The sequence below is a fragment of the Oryzias melastigma genome, unplaced genomic scaffold (assembly GCF_002922805.2).
Source record: "Oryzias melastigma strain HK-1 unplaced genomic scaffold, ASM292280v2 sc00216, whole genome shotgun sequence".
Taxonomy (NCBI): domain Eukaryota; kingdom Metazoa; phylum Chordata; class Actinopteri; order Beloniformes; family Adrianichthyidae; genus Oryzias; species Oryzias melastigma.
In genome coordinates, this window is record NW_023416882.1 from 87,707 (window position 1) to 106,421 (window position 18,715).

The 18,715-nt window shown below is 39.8% G+C and overlaps 2 protein-coding genes across 3 annotated transcripts in view; one reads left to right on the forward strand and one right to left on the reverse strand.

The window, feature by feature from the left end:
* LOC112140824 overlaps positions 1-10,183 on the forward strand; it is a 40,438-nt gene extending 30,255 nt beyond the window's left edge. The window contains exons 5-10 of the mRNA XM_024263834.2: positions 2,884-2,939; positions 3,020-3,234; positions 3,329-3,573; positions 6,895-7,011; positions 7,100-7,241; positions 9,290-10,183. Coding sequence (XP_024119602.1) covers positions 3,141-3,234; positions 3,329-3,573; positions 6,895-7,011; positions 7,100-7,241; positions 9,290-9,594 — 903 coding nt within the window. The 5' untranslated portion in view covers positions 2,884-2,939; positions 3,020-3,140 and the 3' untranslated portion in view covers positions 9,595-10,183. The remainder of the gene's footprint in view (positions 1-2,883; positions 2,940-3,019; positions 3,235-3,328; positions 3,574-6,894; positions 7,012-7,099; positions 7,242-9,289) is intronic.
* A 3,587-nt stretch (positions 10,184-13,770) lies between these two features.
* LOC112140826 (gastrula zinc finger protein XlCGF57.1-like) overlaps positions 13,771-18,715 on the reverse strand; it is an 11,267-nt gene continuing 6,322 nt past the window's right edge. The window contains exon 2 of one of the 2 annotated variants that reach the window (XM_024263837.2): positions 13,771-16,503. In XM_024263837.2, coding sequence (XP_024119605.1) covers positions 15,020-16,503 — 1,484 coding nt within the window. In that variant the 3' untranslated portion in view covers positions 13,771-15,019. Of the gene's footprint in view, positions 16,507-18,715 lie in introns of both variants that reach the window. The other variant, XM_024263836.2, reaches the window with a different exon arrangement.

The following is an 18,715-nucleotide window of genomic DNA, read 5'->3' on the forward strand; positions in this document are numbered from 1 at the left end:
CTTGCAGGCCCTGACGGCCCGCCACTGGTGTCAACTTCTGAACCTTCAAAATAAAAGTCTATTACGTTAAGTTCTTTCCCCTACAGAGAAATGTTATATCTATTTTATCATTTTTTCGCCCAGCACTAACTTGCAATACAGAACCCTTTCCATTGGATAACAATTCAAAGTGCTTTTCATAAAATAATATAAACATTATAAAAGATAAACATAATTGTAAAAATACCAATCATAATACGCGCACACATTACAAAAATAGAGAAAGACAGTCCATAAAATCAATAAAAACATGAGGAAATGTAAACCTATGTAAAGGTGAAGCTAAAATTACACTTTTTTATTGTCAGTGTAAATTCTCAGTCATCCAGTCATAATAAAGTTCTAATAAATTTAGCTTAACAAAGTTTTAGACTTAAAGACCTTTCACCTCTCATCTGAGCGGCTTCTCTAATTCAGTCCGACTGGTGTTGAGCTACAGATATATTTCTTCTCCACTTGTGTTTCAGTCCTTTCAGACCAACAATGTCCCTTAACGATCGAGTCGTTGTCCATTGGTTCGCTAAGTTTCATCACCTGTCCTGGGTTTCATCTCTGGATGAATTCTGGATCAATTCCTGTTTTCATGCTTTGTTTGAGCAGTGATTTTAAAACAGGATTATAAATAGATGAAAGTTTGTGTCCATGGATCGCTTATGTGAATTGGACATAGCAAATATTGAGGTAATCCATAGGAAATGCATTACCTCCAGCGCTAGAGGAATCAGGCCAGAGCCTTCGCCATCACGTCTACCACCATATTGCAGCCTATTCTAACCCATCAACAGCGATTAGTGCGAGTCACGTTTTTAGAAGGACTGGGCTTGTTCCGGCCCACTGAAACAGTTCAGGGAAAATATGTCAATCAAACGTTCGTGGTGGAGCCAGCAAGGACCACATGCTTTCATTGAGGCATCTGATTGGTCAGTTTAGAAGTTTAGTAACTGGTGAAAAGAAAAAAAAATATCATAAAAAATCTGTATAAGAAAGAACATGTTAAGAAGAATGCATCAGTGCAAGAATGATTATTCTGACAAATAAAATGACTGAGAAATAACTGTCTACTTCTCAATGAAAGTCTATGGGACTCTAGCCTCTTGCAACCTGGGAAAGATCTCTATTTTGGACCCAGCAGGGGAGGGGGTTGCTGTCCATTGATACACAGTCAGTGGTCGTGTTTGAGTCCACCCCCTCTATTTAGATATGAATTTTCTATTTTACGAAGATGTCTTCCTTTTTCCTTTTTGGGACCACCAGCAGACCTGCCCCTGAGGAACTGATGGCTCTGGGAGGCTCATAAACTAGTAAAAAAAATGTTAACATGTAAAAAATAAAATCAATCCTAAAGCTGACCGAAAGCCAGTGCAAAGATTTCAGAATTGTAGTAATGTGCTCCGTCTTTCTGGTTCTGGTTAAAAGGCGTGCAGCTGAGTTATGTACTAGCTGCAGTTGATTGATAATAATTCTCGTAATGCAAGCAAGAAGAGCATTATAATATTTACAGCTTTAGAGCAGTCTCCTGCTTTGTCAAATTTGTGGTTGGAAAAATTTGTTTGAGGAAGTTTTTTATTTTTATTTTAAATAACCTGTAGATTTCTACTTAACACTCAGTAGTATTATATTCCACAGCTTCAGATAACTGATTAAAAAAATTCAGAGCTTCCTTTGAACATTGGTACCTCTAGGAAAAGCAGATCAGCTGACCTTAGGCACCAGGTTGGGATATAGAGAGAAAGAAGTTCAAAGCGGTGATGTCAGACAATTTAAAGATTTAAAAACAAACAAAAAATCTTAAAATTACCTTGAAAATTCACTGGCAGCCACTGAGGTGGATCCCACTCTGAGATGATGTGGGTCGTCTTTCACATTACAACCAGAACATGAGCAGCATGATAACAACATCAGAGATCTGAACCAGTTGGAGATTCGAGAGGCACAACTGTCAAGCTCCAAAATAAAAAGAATTACTGTAATCCAGCTGAGGTGTAATGCAGCAACAGTTTTCCTTCCACAGCCTCAAAAGAAAGGAAGCTGGATTTTAACACTGAGCTAATGTGACATCCAAATTTAAAATCGACCAGATTTATATAGAATGCTTTAAATGTTGAACTAGAAGACCTAGAGCTACTGTGGAGGAGATATGAGGAGCAAACACCATCATTATTATTGTTTTTATTTTATTAAAACTTTATAAATTTAGGCATTTAGTCTTTATGTCTTGTAAATAAGACAGAAGTGGAGTGACATAAAACCCCTTTTAAATGAAAAAGAAAATCTGAAAATTAGCTTAGTAGTGAAAATAAATAAACTTTGTTAAAGAAAATGAACGGGCTGCACGGTGGCGCAGTGGTTAGCGCTCTTGCCTCACAGCGAGAAGGCCCCGTTTCGACTCCCGGCTGGGACCTTCCAGTGTGGAGTTTGCATGTTCTCCCCGTGCATGCGTGGGTTTTCACCGGGGACTCCGGCTTCCTCCCACCGTCCAAAAACATGCTTCATAGGTTCATTGGTGACTCTAAATTGCCCCTAGGTGTGTCTGTGAGAGTGGATGTGTGTGTGATTGAGGCCCTGAGACAGACTGGCGACCTGTCCAGGGTGTACCCCGCCTTCGCCCATCAGTAGCCGGGATAGGCTCCGGCACCCCCGCGACCCCGAAAGGGAAGAAGCGGTCAAGAAGATGAATGAATGAAAAGAAAATGAACAAAGAAAATGCAGGAATCAGTGTGGTTACTTCTACTTTTAACCAAATCTTTTAGACTTTTTCTAACTTCTGTTTTATCATTGTTTGTAAAAACAAGATCACTGCAGCTATTTCAGTAGGTGTAACTGAGAAGCTGCTTGTGTTTCCAGACTTGTTCCAGCTTCACACCTGAAGTGAACCCTGAGAGAGATGGAAGGTCATACAGGTGAGATGAGAGAGCAGCAGCTCCATCGGTAAAGATCAAAATGAGAAAAAAAGCTAATCACATCCTGGTTTCTGCTGCAGGTACAAGTTTTCTGGACCAGGTGTGTTCCAGTGTTCTCTGACTGGCCTGAAGTTCAACATTACCCATGCCGGAGAGGTGAAATACAGGACTTTGGTTTGGGACCCAACACTCCTGGAGTCAATGAACCTGCAGGCTGGAGGGCCGCTGTTCAGCATTGAGAGTCCTCAGAGCTCCATCAGCCAGCTGCAGCTCCCACACTGTCAACCTGAACGCTGTAAGAGCTTAAGTTCAGCAGAAGACATATTCTACCTTAACCATGGAGTTCTCCTTTTATACAAAGCTCTGCTTCTCTGTCTTCACCGATGCAGCCTCTGACAGTCTGTCTGTCCTCCACATCACTGACGATGGAGCCAGCCTCATTCAGCCTGTGGAGGTCACACAAACCCATGTGATCGTGGACGTCCCACACCTCTCCGCCTTTGGTATCGTTAGCAGCATATTCCAAATGTTCACAACAAAAGTCAACGGTCAAGCCCTGCTGTTCCTGGATTCCATGGACAACCTTCACTTCATCCACGTGATTCTGCTGCCAAGCAATGTGCCTAAAGAAGAAGTAATGTGTTTCTCTTTTTTCCTCTATTTACTCCATTCAAAGTTTTATATTACATACCAAAACATTCAATGTGAGCCCTGCTGAAGTCCATGATCCTGTCTGTCTGCAGTCAAAGAACTGCCGCACTGCGACAAGATGCTCCTATTAGATTCATATTCTACCCTCTGATCGAGTCACTGAAGCGTCCCGTGCACAAAGCTGAGTTACTGATTGGCAGATGGGACGCAGTGAACTGTCAAACTTCAGCTATTTACATTTGGCAGCGGCACCCGATTCGCGCCTTGTCGCTCAAATCGAGTTGCTGGCAGCTGGCACCTCTACCATTGGTTAACATTGGAACTGCCGCGCGAATCGCGTTCGGTGTGAATGCACCATAAGGGAGCTCCCTGCCGCCCTCCAGAGGAAACTGATTTCAGCTGCTTGTATTCGCGATCTTCTTTCGGTCATGACCCAGAGTTCATGACCATAGGTGTGTACTGGAACAAAGGTCAACCGGTAAATTGAGAGGTTTTCTTTCTGTCTCAGCTCTCTTTTCACCACAACGGACCGGTACAGTAACCGCAAAATGGCGGGTGCTGCCCCAATCTGCCTGTCTTCCAATCCAATCTTCCCTCACTCGTGAAGAAGACCCCAAGATTTTTAAACTCCTCCACCTGAGGCAGGAGCACTCCACCCACCAAGAGAGGGCAAACTACCTTTCTCCGGTCGAGAACCATGGCCTCAGACTTAGCAGTGCTGACCCTCATCCCAGTCGCTTCACACTCAGCTGCAAACCGCTCGAATGCATGCTGGAGGTCCTGGTTCGATGAAGCCAACAGAACAACATCATCTGCAAAGAGCAGAGAGGAAATCATGTGGTCTCCAAACCAGATCCCTTCCAGCCCATGACTGTGCCGAGAAATTCTGTCCGTAAAGACTCGGAATAGAAAGGGTAAATGGCGTATACTTGTATAGCGCTTTCTACCCTCCTTCGAGGGCCCAAAGCGCTTCACAGTCACAGACCCATTCACCCATTCACACACACATTCACACACTGGTGGTGGCTCCGCTGCCGAACACTGGCGCCAACCTCCCACCAGAGGCAATTCGGGGTTCAGTGTCTTGCCCAAGGACACTTCGACACATGGGCGGGCAAGGCGGAGTCGAACCCGCTCACTTCTGATCAGGAGTCGACCGCCCTACCACTGCACCACGGCCGCCCCGTGGTGCAGTGGTGATAAAGGTCAGCCCTGCCGGAGTCCAACATGCACCGGGAACAGGTCCGACTTACTGCCAGCTATGCAAACCAAGCTCCTGTGTAGCGACTGAACACTAAGGAAATGGACAACCCAGAAAAAACTCAGAAACAGGCAGTTTTTTGCTGAAGATTTATTGTGGCTCTAGATGGTGGCCGTAGTGTCTTTATATTCCTGAAGGGGGCAGTGGAGAAAGGCATGAAGTAGGAAGCAGGAAGTGGGCTTGACTTGTAGTTCCAGGAGCTGTTTGTAGTCCAAACAGGACCACCCAGAAGAGAAGCACACAGGATAGCAGAATGTGACGAGCCTGAGTAGACTTGGAAACTCTTGACAACATTGAGAGGATCAGCAATTTGGAGCATGAGCAGGAGCTTGGTCGAGGACGGAAACTGGTCGGAAACGAGGAGACTCACGAAACTTGATAGCCAAAGTTACGAGGACGAGGCAGAGACGTGGTTGGGGACGTAGCTGGGTCGGAACTATGAATGTGAAGACACATGAAGCATGCTGGAACGAAAATGCTGGCTACTACGAACTGGCAATGAGGAACAGAGAGAGAGGAGTATATAAGCTGCTCAGCACAGGTGAGTAGAATTAGCCTGATGGAAATTACAGATGGCAGCTGCAAATGACATCCTGCTCCGGTCATGCAGAGACTGGACAGCCCTGAGTAAGGCTCCCCGGACCCCATACTCCCAGAGCACCCTCCACAGGACACCACGGGGAACGCGGTCTAACGCCTTCTCCAAGTCCACAAAACACATATGGACTGGATGAGCAGGCATGTCAGCAGGACTGAGGAGATCCTCAATTGATGGTGATGGAAGTATTCCTTCCATCCTTCAACTATGTCCCCATCTGAAGTCAGCAGATCCCAAACCAAAATATTAATTTGAGTCACAAAAATAAACAGACATTATTCTCTAATCCAGAGAGCAACATTTATCATGGAGACCAGCGGCTGTTTATTAAAGATATGCCACCAATTTACAACTATAAATGCGTTATACTAGTTTATCAAAAGTTAAATTCATGATTCAGTGATTAATTTAATCCTTTGCATCATTCATCATCATCAAGAGTTGAATTTTTAACTACAAATACTCAGTGGCACTAAAGCAATAAAAAATATGTTTCCTTTACTAAAAACAGTGTTCAATTAATACATAAATTAACTTTTATAAATAGCCGTGTTCCTATAAATAACCACGTTCAATGACTGCAATAAATATAGAGACTAAACAAACATTTATGCTGATGTGGCAGCTAATCACACTTAACAGTAGATCACTACAAATGTGCCCTGCACTACTGTTAAATCTTACTGGCTGCCTCGTGATTTTGATGCTTTTTTTAATGAGTTCTTCTTTACTGATTATAAGTTGCTGATCTGTTGAAAAGCTCTGTCTGATCTTGCATTACAGTTGTGCCACATCCAAATCTGCTCCGTTGTGCAAAGCTAGAAACCTTAATTGGTGCCCCGCCCACCACTGACCTGCTTTTCCATTTCTCCTTTTTTTCTATTTTTATGGACTTAAATTAATTATTTCTCGTCTTTTGTTGTTTTTTTGCAATATATTTTTACATACAATTTTTATTTCCCTTTTATGTTTTTTTCTAGTATTATTTTGATTAAAATCTCTAGCAGTCATTGAAACATGAATTTTACATAGTTTGACTAAACATTGACAAAGAAACTTGTAACCTAAGTATTTCAAAGCCAAACAGAGGCAATCGGCAGAGTATTTACCAGTCTACTACAAATATATTTACTTCCATATCAGCCTTTAACTCATTCAAACAAGGGATTAATAAGCTAATGAAACACTGCAAAGAAGTCTTGTCTTGGACAATAAAGGTGGACTAATCTGAAAAGACGCCTTGCATGCATGACTGTGAATGATAGTTTTAGCATTTATTTATCAACCAAAGAGTCCAGGGTTTGATTTATAGTTGAGGGTCTCTTCTTTACATTTGAATCATGAAATTTCACAAAGAAAGGTAAATGTCCTCAAAAAGACAGTTTCTGTATGTAGTTAAGAACTACTGAAAAATATTTTAACACATCTTCTAAATGTCCCTGAAGGTGAAGGAGTTCCACAGTGACTCGAAGTTCATCAAGGTTCCATCTCAGTGTGTCTTCTACAAAGACCAGACCTACAGCTGTCACAGTGACCCAGAAGGATTTGTAATTCAACCTTCAGTTAGTACCTGACTTTCGCTATTTTTGGACAAAATGTCAGCATTATGGTAAAAAAAATGTTTTGCAACTATGTTTTCTTTTATTTTAGAAAGCTGAAGTTTCAGCAAACTATGGACCAAACTACGACACCCTGTTTAAAATGCGTTTGCCATCGAGTACAGAGGAAGTGACTATTATCATCAAGGATGAACAAGGTCAAGACATATGGAAGTACACACTCCACAAATCAGGTAAGGAAGATAAAGTTTCTTCTCATTACCACTGACTCTACAGCAGGACTCAATCTGAATACAACAGTTCAGTTAGATTAATAGTGAATGAAAGATTAGATGTTTTCTCTAAAAGAAGGCTTGTTGAATTCAGTTCAGTCTGTCTAGTTTGCCACCATCATTTTTTCTGTTGAATTATTTAATGGGTTCCATTCTGCATTAGGGAAAGGAGGGACCAAGGCAGCAGTTTAAAAAAATAACAATCTATAGTCAATTTGGAAAAAGAAGCAAACTATGGGACCAATGTTCCCTCTAATTTTTTGTGCGTCTGAGCAAACACAGAAACTCACTGCGCGCTCCTTTGACCGCAGTGAGCAACAATGAGGGTTCACTCTGTATTCACGTCTATATTTCAAAACAGATCAGATCATTACTGACAGAAGAAACCAGATCAGCTCATCAAAACCTTGGTCTTCCTCTACCATCAACTCACCAGTGGTGCTTTTGCAATAATAAAAAAGAAGCTTCTGAGGAGGGCATTGAGACCTGAAAATTAATCCATTTATGCTGTTTTTATTTTTTCATTTTTTTCCCTGGAAAATGTTGTTTTATTCTTAAAGTTTGTTTAAATTAATTCACAAATATTGGATTAATGTGTGCAGGAAGTACTCAAGTTCATTTTTGGTTTCACAGTTATATTCATGATAAATGACAGCACAACAACGTTGCCTATGTGTAGTAGTAGTAGTATTTTTATTTCATTTTCAAACCACACAAAAGGAGTTTTACGATAATCTTGGTTTTTGAAAAAATGAAAATGAAAAGGGACAGAAAGAAGAAAAACTTATTGTCTCTGCTCCATTTAACCAAGTCAGTAAATAATTTCAGTCAACAACAAAATTAAGCAACAGAATAGACAAGTAGTAAAAGAAACAAAGAAACAAACACCAAAAATAGTAGGGAAAAAAAATAATAATATTAATAAATCAGAAAAAAAAGAAATACAATAACCAAATAAAGTAAATACCTCATAAACCCTTTTTTTCCTTCCCTTCTTCCCTCCTTCCCTTCTTTTTCCTTCCTTTCCCCTTAAGCCCGTTTTTTCATAGTTTTTTTAAATGTTATAATTGAATGAGATTCTTTTTTTGATTTTTCTAGAGTATTCCATAATCTAATACCCTGCACCGAAATCTTTTTTTCTTCATTTTGGTTCTAAATTTATTGGTTTTAAAAATGTCATGCCCTTTTACGTTATAATTGCTCTTTCTTTTTTCAAACTTATTTTGTATGTTATGTGGTAAACTTCTGTGATGTGCTCTGTACATAAGTTTTAATATGGAATGATTTACTAAGTCTTTAAATTTTAATAGTTTTATATGACTATGATGCTATATTTTCCTAGTGGATATGTCAAAATCGAAAGATTTGGAATATGAGAATGTTAAGTTTATTTAATAATTAACATTTTTAGCTGCTTTCCCAAAAAATATATATTAAAAAATAGCAACTTTTGTCACAACTTTTCAGAAAAACTGCATCAACATCAGGCGTTTGTTTTAGGCATCTGCTGTGAAATTCTGGAAAGTCTGATTATAACATTTCAAAATGGAGTACCAGGGGTCAAACTAATAAAAATAATAATTATTATTGTTATAATAGATTTTATTTATTAGGTGCCTTTCTGGGCACTCAATGTTACCTTTCAACAAAAAAATCAGCAGGAAACACTTAGCTAAAACAATAACAGGGGTATAATACATTTAAAATACACTGAACATGGTTTACAATGAGTAAGCAAATTTTAATAGGCGGGTTTTGAGTAGTGAAAGTTAAGGCGTTAACGCATGTGTTTAATAGACCAGCATCAACCCCTTAATACTTAATGAAGGCAAATGATGGAAACACCAAATATTGATTTAGATTTCTCTTTTGTTCTTTCACAGCATTTTAATTGGTTTCTAGAAATAAACTATTTAAATCTTATTTTCCTAAACTATCCTTTGTTTCCATCATCTTTGCATTACTACCCTCATTTTGGGATGAACTGTTATAGTTTTTTGTTTTTACAGAGATGAAAGACCATGAACAGCAGAACAGCTCACTCCACACAGAGAAACTTCGACGGAAGAGACTAGCGTTCATTGAAAAAGTGTCACATCCAACTTTGAACACGCTGCTGCTCAAAATGTGTCAGTGTGGAGTCATCACTTCATCTGAGGAGGAGAACATTAGAGCAGAAAACCACAGATCAGAGAGAGCCAGACTACTGTGGGACACTGTGACCAACAAGGGAGCAAGTTCCATTCTAATAGAAAAACTCAAAGACGAGGATGAGTTCTGCTTCGAGTACTTGATGTTAAACATCAATCAATGAAATGTCATTAGTTGATAGGACTTTGATAACTTGTATCTGCTTTTTATTTGTACAACTTGTTGATGCTCTGATTTCAAGTTGAAGGAATAAAATCTGTTTTAAAACAATAATAAGGGGGGAAATATTTACACAGTTGTTGGAGTCTGCTTTTGAAACATAATCTTGCTTAACAGAGGGGTTACAGAACTGCACCAGAAAAACTGGATGTGACCCAGCCTTATGGCAGAGACAGCAGATGTAATCTCATTTTAGGATTACACTCTACAAAATTAAAACACTGATTGAACACAAACATGTATGTAACAGTTTCCTCTAGAATTAAGTTGAGACAACTGCTGGCAGAATTAAATTGGTTCAAAGCAATATTTTGAGTATAGTGAAGTCACTTTTATGCCACAATAAAACACATTTCAAAGTAGCATGAACTCAATAATTGACATCATTTTTAGAAGTATTTAAGTTGAAATTTTTAGTATGGTGAATTAGTTTTTATGTTCTAAGCATGTCCATTCAGCTCAAGGCATAGATTCCAGCACACCTCAAAGGTAAATTTCATGTGTTTAGGATTAGAACAAAGATTACTCTCATCAGCAAGGTACAGGATCTGGTGACATCATTCCCCTGCAGGATCTTGGTTCCCTTGACTGTGATGGTTGCACGCCCTTCACCAGTGATGGCAATTTTTGTCACTTGGTTTGTGAGGTCTGCGTCAAGCTCCTCCACATCTTTTTAAGAGAAATTAAAATATTGTTAGAATGTGTAAAATACATAGCTTGAGCTCTTCAAGATGACACATGTAAAGGAATGCAGAGTTACAATGAAGAATAACTCCTAGCCTACTCCAGCCTGGAGGGTGGTTTAGAGAAAAAAGAACATGCCAACAGAAGTAACATCATAAAAACAACCAGGTCTAAATAGTAAACTAGAATGGGCGGGGCCTGTCTACACACACACTCTGTAGTTACAAACACACCTGTTGGTTGAGATAATCTCCACATTTAAACTAGTCAGAATAAACACAATATAACTGCAGCTCACACACTTAATCATACAAATCAACACAATCGACCTTTCATTCTGTCACACAAACTATTAGTTCAAAGGTGAGCTGACACCTGTGCTCAGGTGAGTGTTTATGTTTTATTGTTGTGGATGATGATGGAATGTACAAAGGGAGAGAGCACCCGGCCATCCCCACACCAAGACCCCCCACCGGGGCAGCAGCTGCAGCAGCCCGGACCCCCAACACCCGGCATGGAGCCGCGGAGAGAAACCGCCCGCCGGGCAATCCTGCCAAGCACCTATACCAGGGCACACGGGGCCGCCGCAGAGGCCCCCCACACCCAAGAGCAGGAAGGCACAGGAACACAGAGAGTACAGGCCCCAGCCCAGCCAGAAAAGCAGCCCCCCCACCCCGCCAGGAGGGCCAACGTGAGGCCCTATCCCCAGAGAGCCCCCCAACCCCAGAGGAGGAGCCCACCACCACCAGTGACGCCATATTGGAAAGGTCAGTAAACAATGAGACACGACTTAGCAGAGACAGTAAAATGACCAGAAAATGATTCATTTTGGTCTGATTATAAAAAGATAAAACTCTGATCAACACTAAAATAACACCCAGGCCGTGGTGTTGATGTTTTTTTAACAAAGTTCAAAAGATGAACGACTTTTCACAGTGAAAGTCCTTTTTCAAACTCCAGAGACTCACAGTGAGACACCTGCTGGATATTCTTTGTAACTGCATCTGCAGCTTCTAGAAAGTTCTTTGTTTCTGTTTTCATCTTTTGAAAGTGTTTTTTATTCTCATGAAGCCTAAAGAAATGTCCTCAGAATAATGGAAACAGTATTTCTGCAGCAAGAAACTGTTCTGAAAGATTTTCTTCTTTTGTGCAGAGAAATCTCTCATTTGATGAGACGGAGGAACGTGAGCAAAGTTTTCTGGAAAAGATCAACATTTCATTGAAACATGTTGGAACTTTGTCCATGAGGCCACATGGTCTGTAAGAAGCCACAGAGCTGACAGAAGTCTGGTTCTGATCCATCAGATCTCACTAGCAACATCAGAAGCAGTTTCCATGTTTGTGAGGATCTTGTGAAGAACAGCTCAGTTCCAGATCACATCATGATGTTTGATGTTTTCCTCATTCCAGGAAATCATCTCTGTCTCCTGAGTCAGCACTTTCACTTCTTTTTCTTTAGACTTGACATCAATCATTTAGGATTTATTGATCAATAGGATTTATGGACAGAAAATCTAAAGCAAATGTATTGATCATCCAGTAAGTCTTTTATTTTTAAATTCTAGGATCGTCACGGTGGATTTCTAGATCTGCATGAACTCATCCTGAATCCAAAAGAATCAAAGCCACTTCCTTCACTCTTCAGCAGCATGAAGATCCAGGTTTCATCCAAGCTTCCTGTGGTGGAGTGGTCGTCACTGTTTCCCATCATTCCCTCTGTCAGCAGAGAACAATGGTCTTCCTTCAGTAATGAGTGGAGGTAGAAGGATCTTTCATTCTTCAGCAGGACCAGGACCCACATCCAGCCCATCAGCAGCAGAACATCAGTGACATCAGAGTCTGATCTGCATCAGATCATCATTTAAGGACAACCTCCACGTTTTGACTCTCATGGATTTCTCTGTTTCTTCTCATCAACTGGATTGTCAAAGATTTTCATTTGATGTTTTAAATATTGAAGAAAAATCTTTACAGGTTGAAAAAGATGAGACTAATAAAGTGATTGGAAAGAGCCTGTCTGCTGCAGGAGCTGTACTGTACAGGTGCATTATGGGTAATCATGTTCTGTTCTGTTAGCTGGGTGCTGCTGCTTTAATGTGGATATGGGTGAGAGGGTGACCGAATACTCTTCCTCTTTTTCCAATCCATCATCATCCACCTCAGTAGAACATAAACACTCACCTGGGCTCAGGTGTCAGCTCACCTTTACACAAACAGTTGCAAAGTGTGTTGGTTTCTGTGAATAAGTGTGTGCTGTGGTTGCATTGTGTACATGTTGACATGTTTGTATGCAGTTTGTTTGTAAAATAAGAGTATGTGGACAAGCCCTCACTCCTTTAGACTAACATTGAAACCTGATAGTGATGAGGATGAACCTCCAGCAGCTTGTTGCTTCTACCAGCAGAGCTGTTCTGAAGTTCACTGCTGCACTCAGACTGAAGAGAAAAGCACAGAGAAGCAGTTTGTTGACTTCAGTCTCCTTCACCCCTCCTGATGGAGCTCTGTGATCTGACCTCAGTCCTGAGTTCAGCAGTCAGAACTGGACTTGAGGAGTCCAGCTTTGGAGCCTGCAGAGAACCAACAAACAGCAGAAAGCCACACTGTGGGAAAGACTCCACACTTCTGACTGATGTTCACGTCCACTTTATTCTTCACAGGAAAGATTGAAACAGAACAATGACTAAAAAGAACAGAGAAACACTTCTAATCTCTGATACAAAACAGGAATCACAAACACCAGTTACGCCGGGGTCACACTGAATGCTGAAGAGCGCGGAATGGAGTCCGCTTCCATTCGGCGCCCATGTTAACCTATGGCATCGGTCAGACAAGGCGCGGAGCGGCGCGGAGGGTCCGCGCAGTGCAGCGGAACATTTCGGCATCTGGTCTATTTTTTCCGCAAGCGTTCCGCGTCAATACTGGCAAGAAGTTGCATCAAAATACATGAGAAAATCCAGTTTATTTTCAAAATAGAACCAATTTTTCACAATAAAGCACCACGAGTGACAAATGTGATCATGTTTTTGTGTCTAAACAGACTGTAGAGATGAAAATATGCATACAATCAAAGCACACAGACACGCGTGCGCAAGAGCCCCCAGCCTGCACACCACAGATCTCCGGAGCGGGTGTGCTGGGCTGCAGGGTTCTGGGAGGAAAAAAAGCGGGGCAGACGGGGCCCCCTAATGCAGTGGGGGCACACTGGAGCGGGGCATGGGGCTGCGTTTGTACGAGAGAGGCAGAGGAGCGGTTCTTCTTGGAAGAAACATTTGGTAATATTTTTAGTTTATTATTTTACCGACGGAAACACGTGGGAGCGCGTGCGTGCACACAGACACACAACAAAACAGACAGACACGCACACGCGCGCACAAACAGATCAATGAAGTGGGCCGACTGCAGAGTTGGGGGGCGGGGTCTGTGTCAACTGGGGCAGAGACCATCCCCTTTTAGCAGAAACACGGGGTGATATCTTGGTTATTGACCATGATGGCAAAAAAAAGCAATAGCTCTAGCCGAAGCGCCTGTCGACCGTCGTGGGAAAAAAAATCGTGTCTGGTGTGACCTAGCGCACTCCGCGCCGCTTCCACATCCAGTGTGACCTCAGCGTTACAATCTTTATCTGACTCCTTATTACAACTTTGTTTCTTCACTACTAAACGGTTACTAACATGAATCCACAAAGTCTGAACTGCAGTCAGTTTTAGTTTAAAACAATAAAATGAAACTGATTACATGAAAGTGTTAGAATTAGAGATGTATACAAAATATTTCTAGTGTTGTCATGATAACAGACTTAAACAGCTAGCATAAACTACAATCACAATGGTCAACTAAGGAACTTTAGACCAAATAATCACAGTACAAAAAAGGTACTAATAAAAATTAACAAACAAAAACTGAACATTATTTTAAGATTGTTGTTTAGACAAATGTCTTCAAACCAACAAACAATATCAGTGCTTTAACTGATAAAAGCCGTTCAAGAGATGAAGATTTACACACCCGGCATGTGGGGTGTTCTTGACAGCCGTTCTTGAAATGCTATAAGTGAATTATAACTACACACTATGAAGAATTAAAATAGGAAGGGTTAACAATTCTACTTTATTAAGCATTACCAAGTAGCTTATATGTTATTAGCACTTTAGTCACAATTAAAAAGGGTCACTAGAATGTGTTTTTATGGTATGTCAAGATTTAATTCATTAACAATTAAAACAACAAAATTAAGTATTAAATTATTTACAAACCAGTTATTAAAAATAAATGTTCTAAATGTAGAGTTTCATGTGTGAATTCATATTGTGATTATTCGCAGATATAAGTGGTTGTACTAATACTAATACTGAGACTAAAGCACAAATTTATAACGATTATTCTTTTCTTGGTTTGCGATTAATAAGTAATTTTTTTAATCAATTACCAGCCCTAGTTAATAAATGATTTCAAAAACCTTGTTATAATTACCCATCCGCATTTTTTTTTTTTACCGTTAACCTGTTGATGGATTATTCATGAATCCATGTTCTTTAAAACCTTCTTTTCTGTGTGAGTTCTTATACGTAAATTAAGATTATATATTCAACTGAAACATTCACGTTCTTAATATGTTTCTGCACGAGGAAAAGGCTTCTCTCCTGTGTGAATTCTCCTGTGTGTGAGATATATTTTAATCACATTTCTTACAAGAAAAAGACCCCTCCTGTGTGAGTTCTAGTGTGTCTTTTTAAATTAGATTTTTCACTAAAGGTTTTGTCACATTCTTTACAAGAAAAAGGCTTTTCTCCCGTGTGAGTTGTCATGTGTGCTTTGAGACTATGCATGTGACTAAAACTCTTATGACATTCTTTACAGGTAAACTGCTTCTCTCCTGTGTGAGTTCTAGTGTGTCTTTTTAAATTAGATTTTTCACTAAAGGTTTTGTCACATTCTTTACAAGAAAAAGGCTTCTCTCCTGAGTGAGTTCTCATGTGTGTTTTTAAAATGGATTTTTTCCTAAAACATTTGTCACATTCTTTACAGGAAAAAGGCTTCTCCCCTGTGTGAGTTCTCATGTGAGTTTTGAGATAAGATATACAAATGAAACTTTTGTCACACTCTTTACAAGAAAACGGCTTCTCTCCTGTGTGAGTTCTCATGTGTCTTTTGAGATTATACAAGTGGCTGAAACTTGTATCACACTCTTTGCAAGAAAAACTCTTTTCTCCTTTGTGAGTTCTCATGTGTGCTTTCAGATTATGCAAGAGACTAAAACTTTTATCACATTCTTTACAAGAAAAAGGCTTTTCTCCCGTGTGAGTTGTAATGTGTGCTTTGAGACTATGCATGCGACTAAAACTCTTATCACATTCTTTACAGGTAAATTGCTTCTCTCCTGTGTGAGTTCTCATGTGTGTTTTGAGATAACGTTTCTGACTGAAACTCTTATGACATTCTTTACAGGTAAAAGGCTTCTCTCCAGTGTGAGTTCTCATGTGTGAACAAAGATGAGATATTTGACTAAAGCTTGTATTGCATTCTTTACAAGGAAAAGGCTTCTCTCCTGTATGAGTTCTCATGTGTGTTTTTAAATCAGATGTTTGTCTAAAACTTTTATTACATTCTTGACAAGAAAAGGGCTTTTTTCCTGAATGGGTTCTCATGTGTGATTTGAGATTAGTTAATTTACTAAAACTTTTGGTGCATTCTGTACAAGCAAAAGGCTTTTGATGGATTCCCATGTGAACTCTGAACTGAGACAAGTAACTAAAACCTTTACTGCATTCATTACAGACTATTGGGATCCTCTGATCTCTGTTCTGTGGCTCTGTCTCTTCATCTGTAGTTGAAGTATGTTCTTCATCCTGACTATCAGCTCCATTAAAGCTCTGCTGATCATTTAGATCTGCTTCACTGTGAACATGTTCCTCCAAAGTAGGAATCTCCATCAAGGTTTCAGTCTCCTGCTTCAGATCAAACTGATCTTCATCCTGACTGGTGTAGGACCCCTCATCTTCCTCTTTAATCTGTAGAGCTTCTGGTTCTTCCTGTTCCTCTTTAATCTGCAGAGCTTCTGGTTCTTCATGTTCCTCTTTAATCTGAGATGGTTCTGGTTCTTGATGGTCCACTGTGAAGTTCCTCTGCTGGTTACAGGAAACTTCTTCCGTCCTATAATCCTGGGGGAGGACTGCTGGAACACAAACATAGAAAGGAGACCTTATTTACTTTCAAATGACTTAAGATACTATCATACAGTAATAATATAAAAAAAGACATCTCAGTGAGAAATTCTACCACTTAAATGTCAAAAGCAAAAAGTAACTTATCAGATCTGAATCAAAATTAAGACAGTAAGAAGGAATTTTGGTATTTCAGTCTTCAGTGAATTAGCTACAAGGTTTAAGGAGGTTGTGTCTTGTGTGGAAAAGAACTCTGAACATTCCAGCTCCCTGATGACAGCTGGTGAGATTCATAGTATTCGGTAAAGAGAAGAATGTTTTGTATGTATTTTACATAGGATGCATTGTGTCAAGCAGTGCTCGACTCAAACATTCATCTTTGGACAGGCGTTCTTGCCAGGCTAGCTAGTAATCAGAGAATATTCCCTCTCCTGTGGTCCTTGTGAGGCTAGATTAATAAATTAATATTGATGCGTTTAAATATAAATTTAGATTTTCTATCATGGTTATTATTCAGATCAGCTCTGGGGTTCTGTTCTCTATTCTCATCTACTTCTCCTCTCTTCTATTCTTTATTATTTATTGTATTTCGTTCTTCGTGCTTTTGTTGGTGCAGTTCCATTCACATGTTGTTCTTCTTTCCCACACTCCTCTGGGGAGCGGGAGAGATTTCAGATCCCCGGTGGATCGTCCACGCTCCCTTTCTTGACCGTGGACCACTCCCCGACACCATACTGTATCTGTGGGTAAGAGTGATTCCTGCTGGGTCGTCTGTCCTCCCACTCCTGGTCGTGGACTGCACTTCTGCTTTGTCTATGGACTTAATCATCACTCGTTCCTCAGCTCCATCTGAATGAACTCTGAATGACTTTACGACACCTGGACCCATGGGAGAACCTAGAGACTCGGCTCAGAACAAGCTCACGAACATTTCTTTTATTCCCAAATAAAGATTCTAAACATCTGCTCTTTTATTTGTGGTGTTGAATGTGAATAAAGTGACATGAAAACAACTGAACTTTATTTACAGATTTCAACAGGAAGCAGACAAAACTTCCACTTTAATCGTTGTTGTTTATAAATATGTGATTTGCATCTGAATCTGAGTTTAGACAACATTTAATCATTGATTAACTGCATCTTAAGAGTTAATGGAATGCAAAACAATTCAAGTTTTGATTGATTTCTCTTTATTTGACAATTAAGAAATCTTACAACTACATGTAGTTGATATTTTCTATGGGAAATCTCTTTATGGTTGATTATTTATTCATTAAGAGTTTGAATGTTGATTTTTTTAAGTTTGTTTAAGCTAAAACTCATTCTGATTTAACTTTATGCAAACTTGTTTATCACAAAAGTATTTAATGATAGTTTTGTTTTCACATCACTTTACTTTTAAAAATGAAATACACATTGATGATACCACACAACTTTGAATTAGGGCTGCCACAAACGATTATTTCAATAGTCGACTAATCTCTGATTATTTCTTTGATTAGTCCACTAATCATTCGTGCGGCGACTGGATGTAAAACACACATCTTATCCATCATTAGCTTTAAACTTGACATGTTTAACTCTTCCGCTCTCTTTGGGGTCCAGATGACTCCACCCACATATTGATATGCGATTTCTTCCATGACAAATGTGGACGAAGATAGACAGGATTTTATCTCTGCCATGGACATTAGTGAAACTCAAAAATCAATGATAAAAAAAAATTCAGCGCACTGTCTTGTGGGGTCCAGATGACCCCACTTTTAATGTAAACAAGCTAAGGAGAGCGGAAGGGTTAAGCTTTATGCTAACTAAAAATAAAGACAAAGTTTATTAATCTTTTAAGGAATCATGCAGCTTTTCTCCTTCATTTGTTTCTGGCATTAAAACAAAACTTATATTATATTACATGAGGCAATCTGAATCAAGTACAGAAAAACTAAATGAAAGCCTGAAATTCTTTTTAAAGCTTTAAAGGGGCCCTACCATGAAAATTTTACTTTGAGGTTTTAAATGCGTTTTACTGTTAATTCCTCTCTATAAAGAACCCCAAAGCGGCAGTTTGATCCGTTCATGCATTTAAGGGTAATCCTCTAAAAGCCTGCACTATCTGCAGCAGCCCCTCCCATACCCATGAAAATGAGCGGTTGGAAACGTGCTGACGTAAGATCTATGCCAACAGCTCCCTCCAGGAAGAGTCTGCTCTGACAGCTCCGCCCC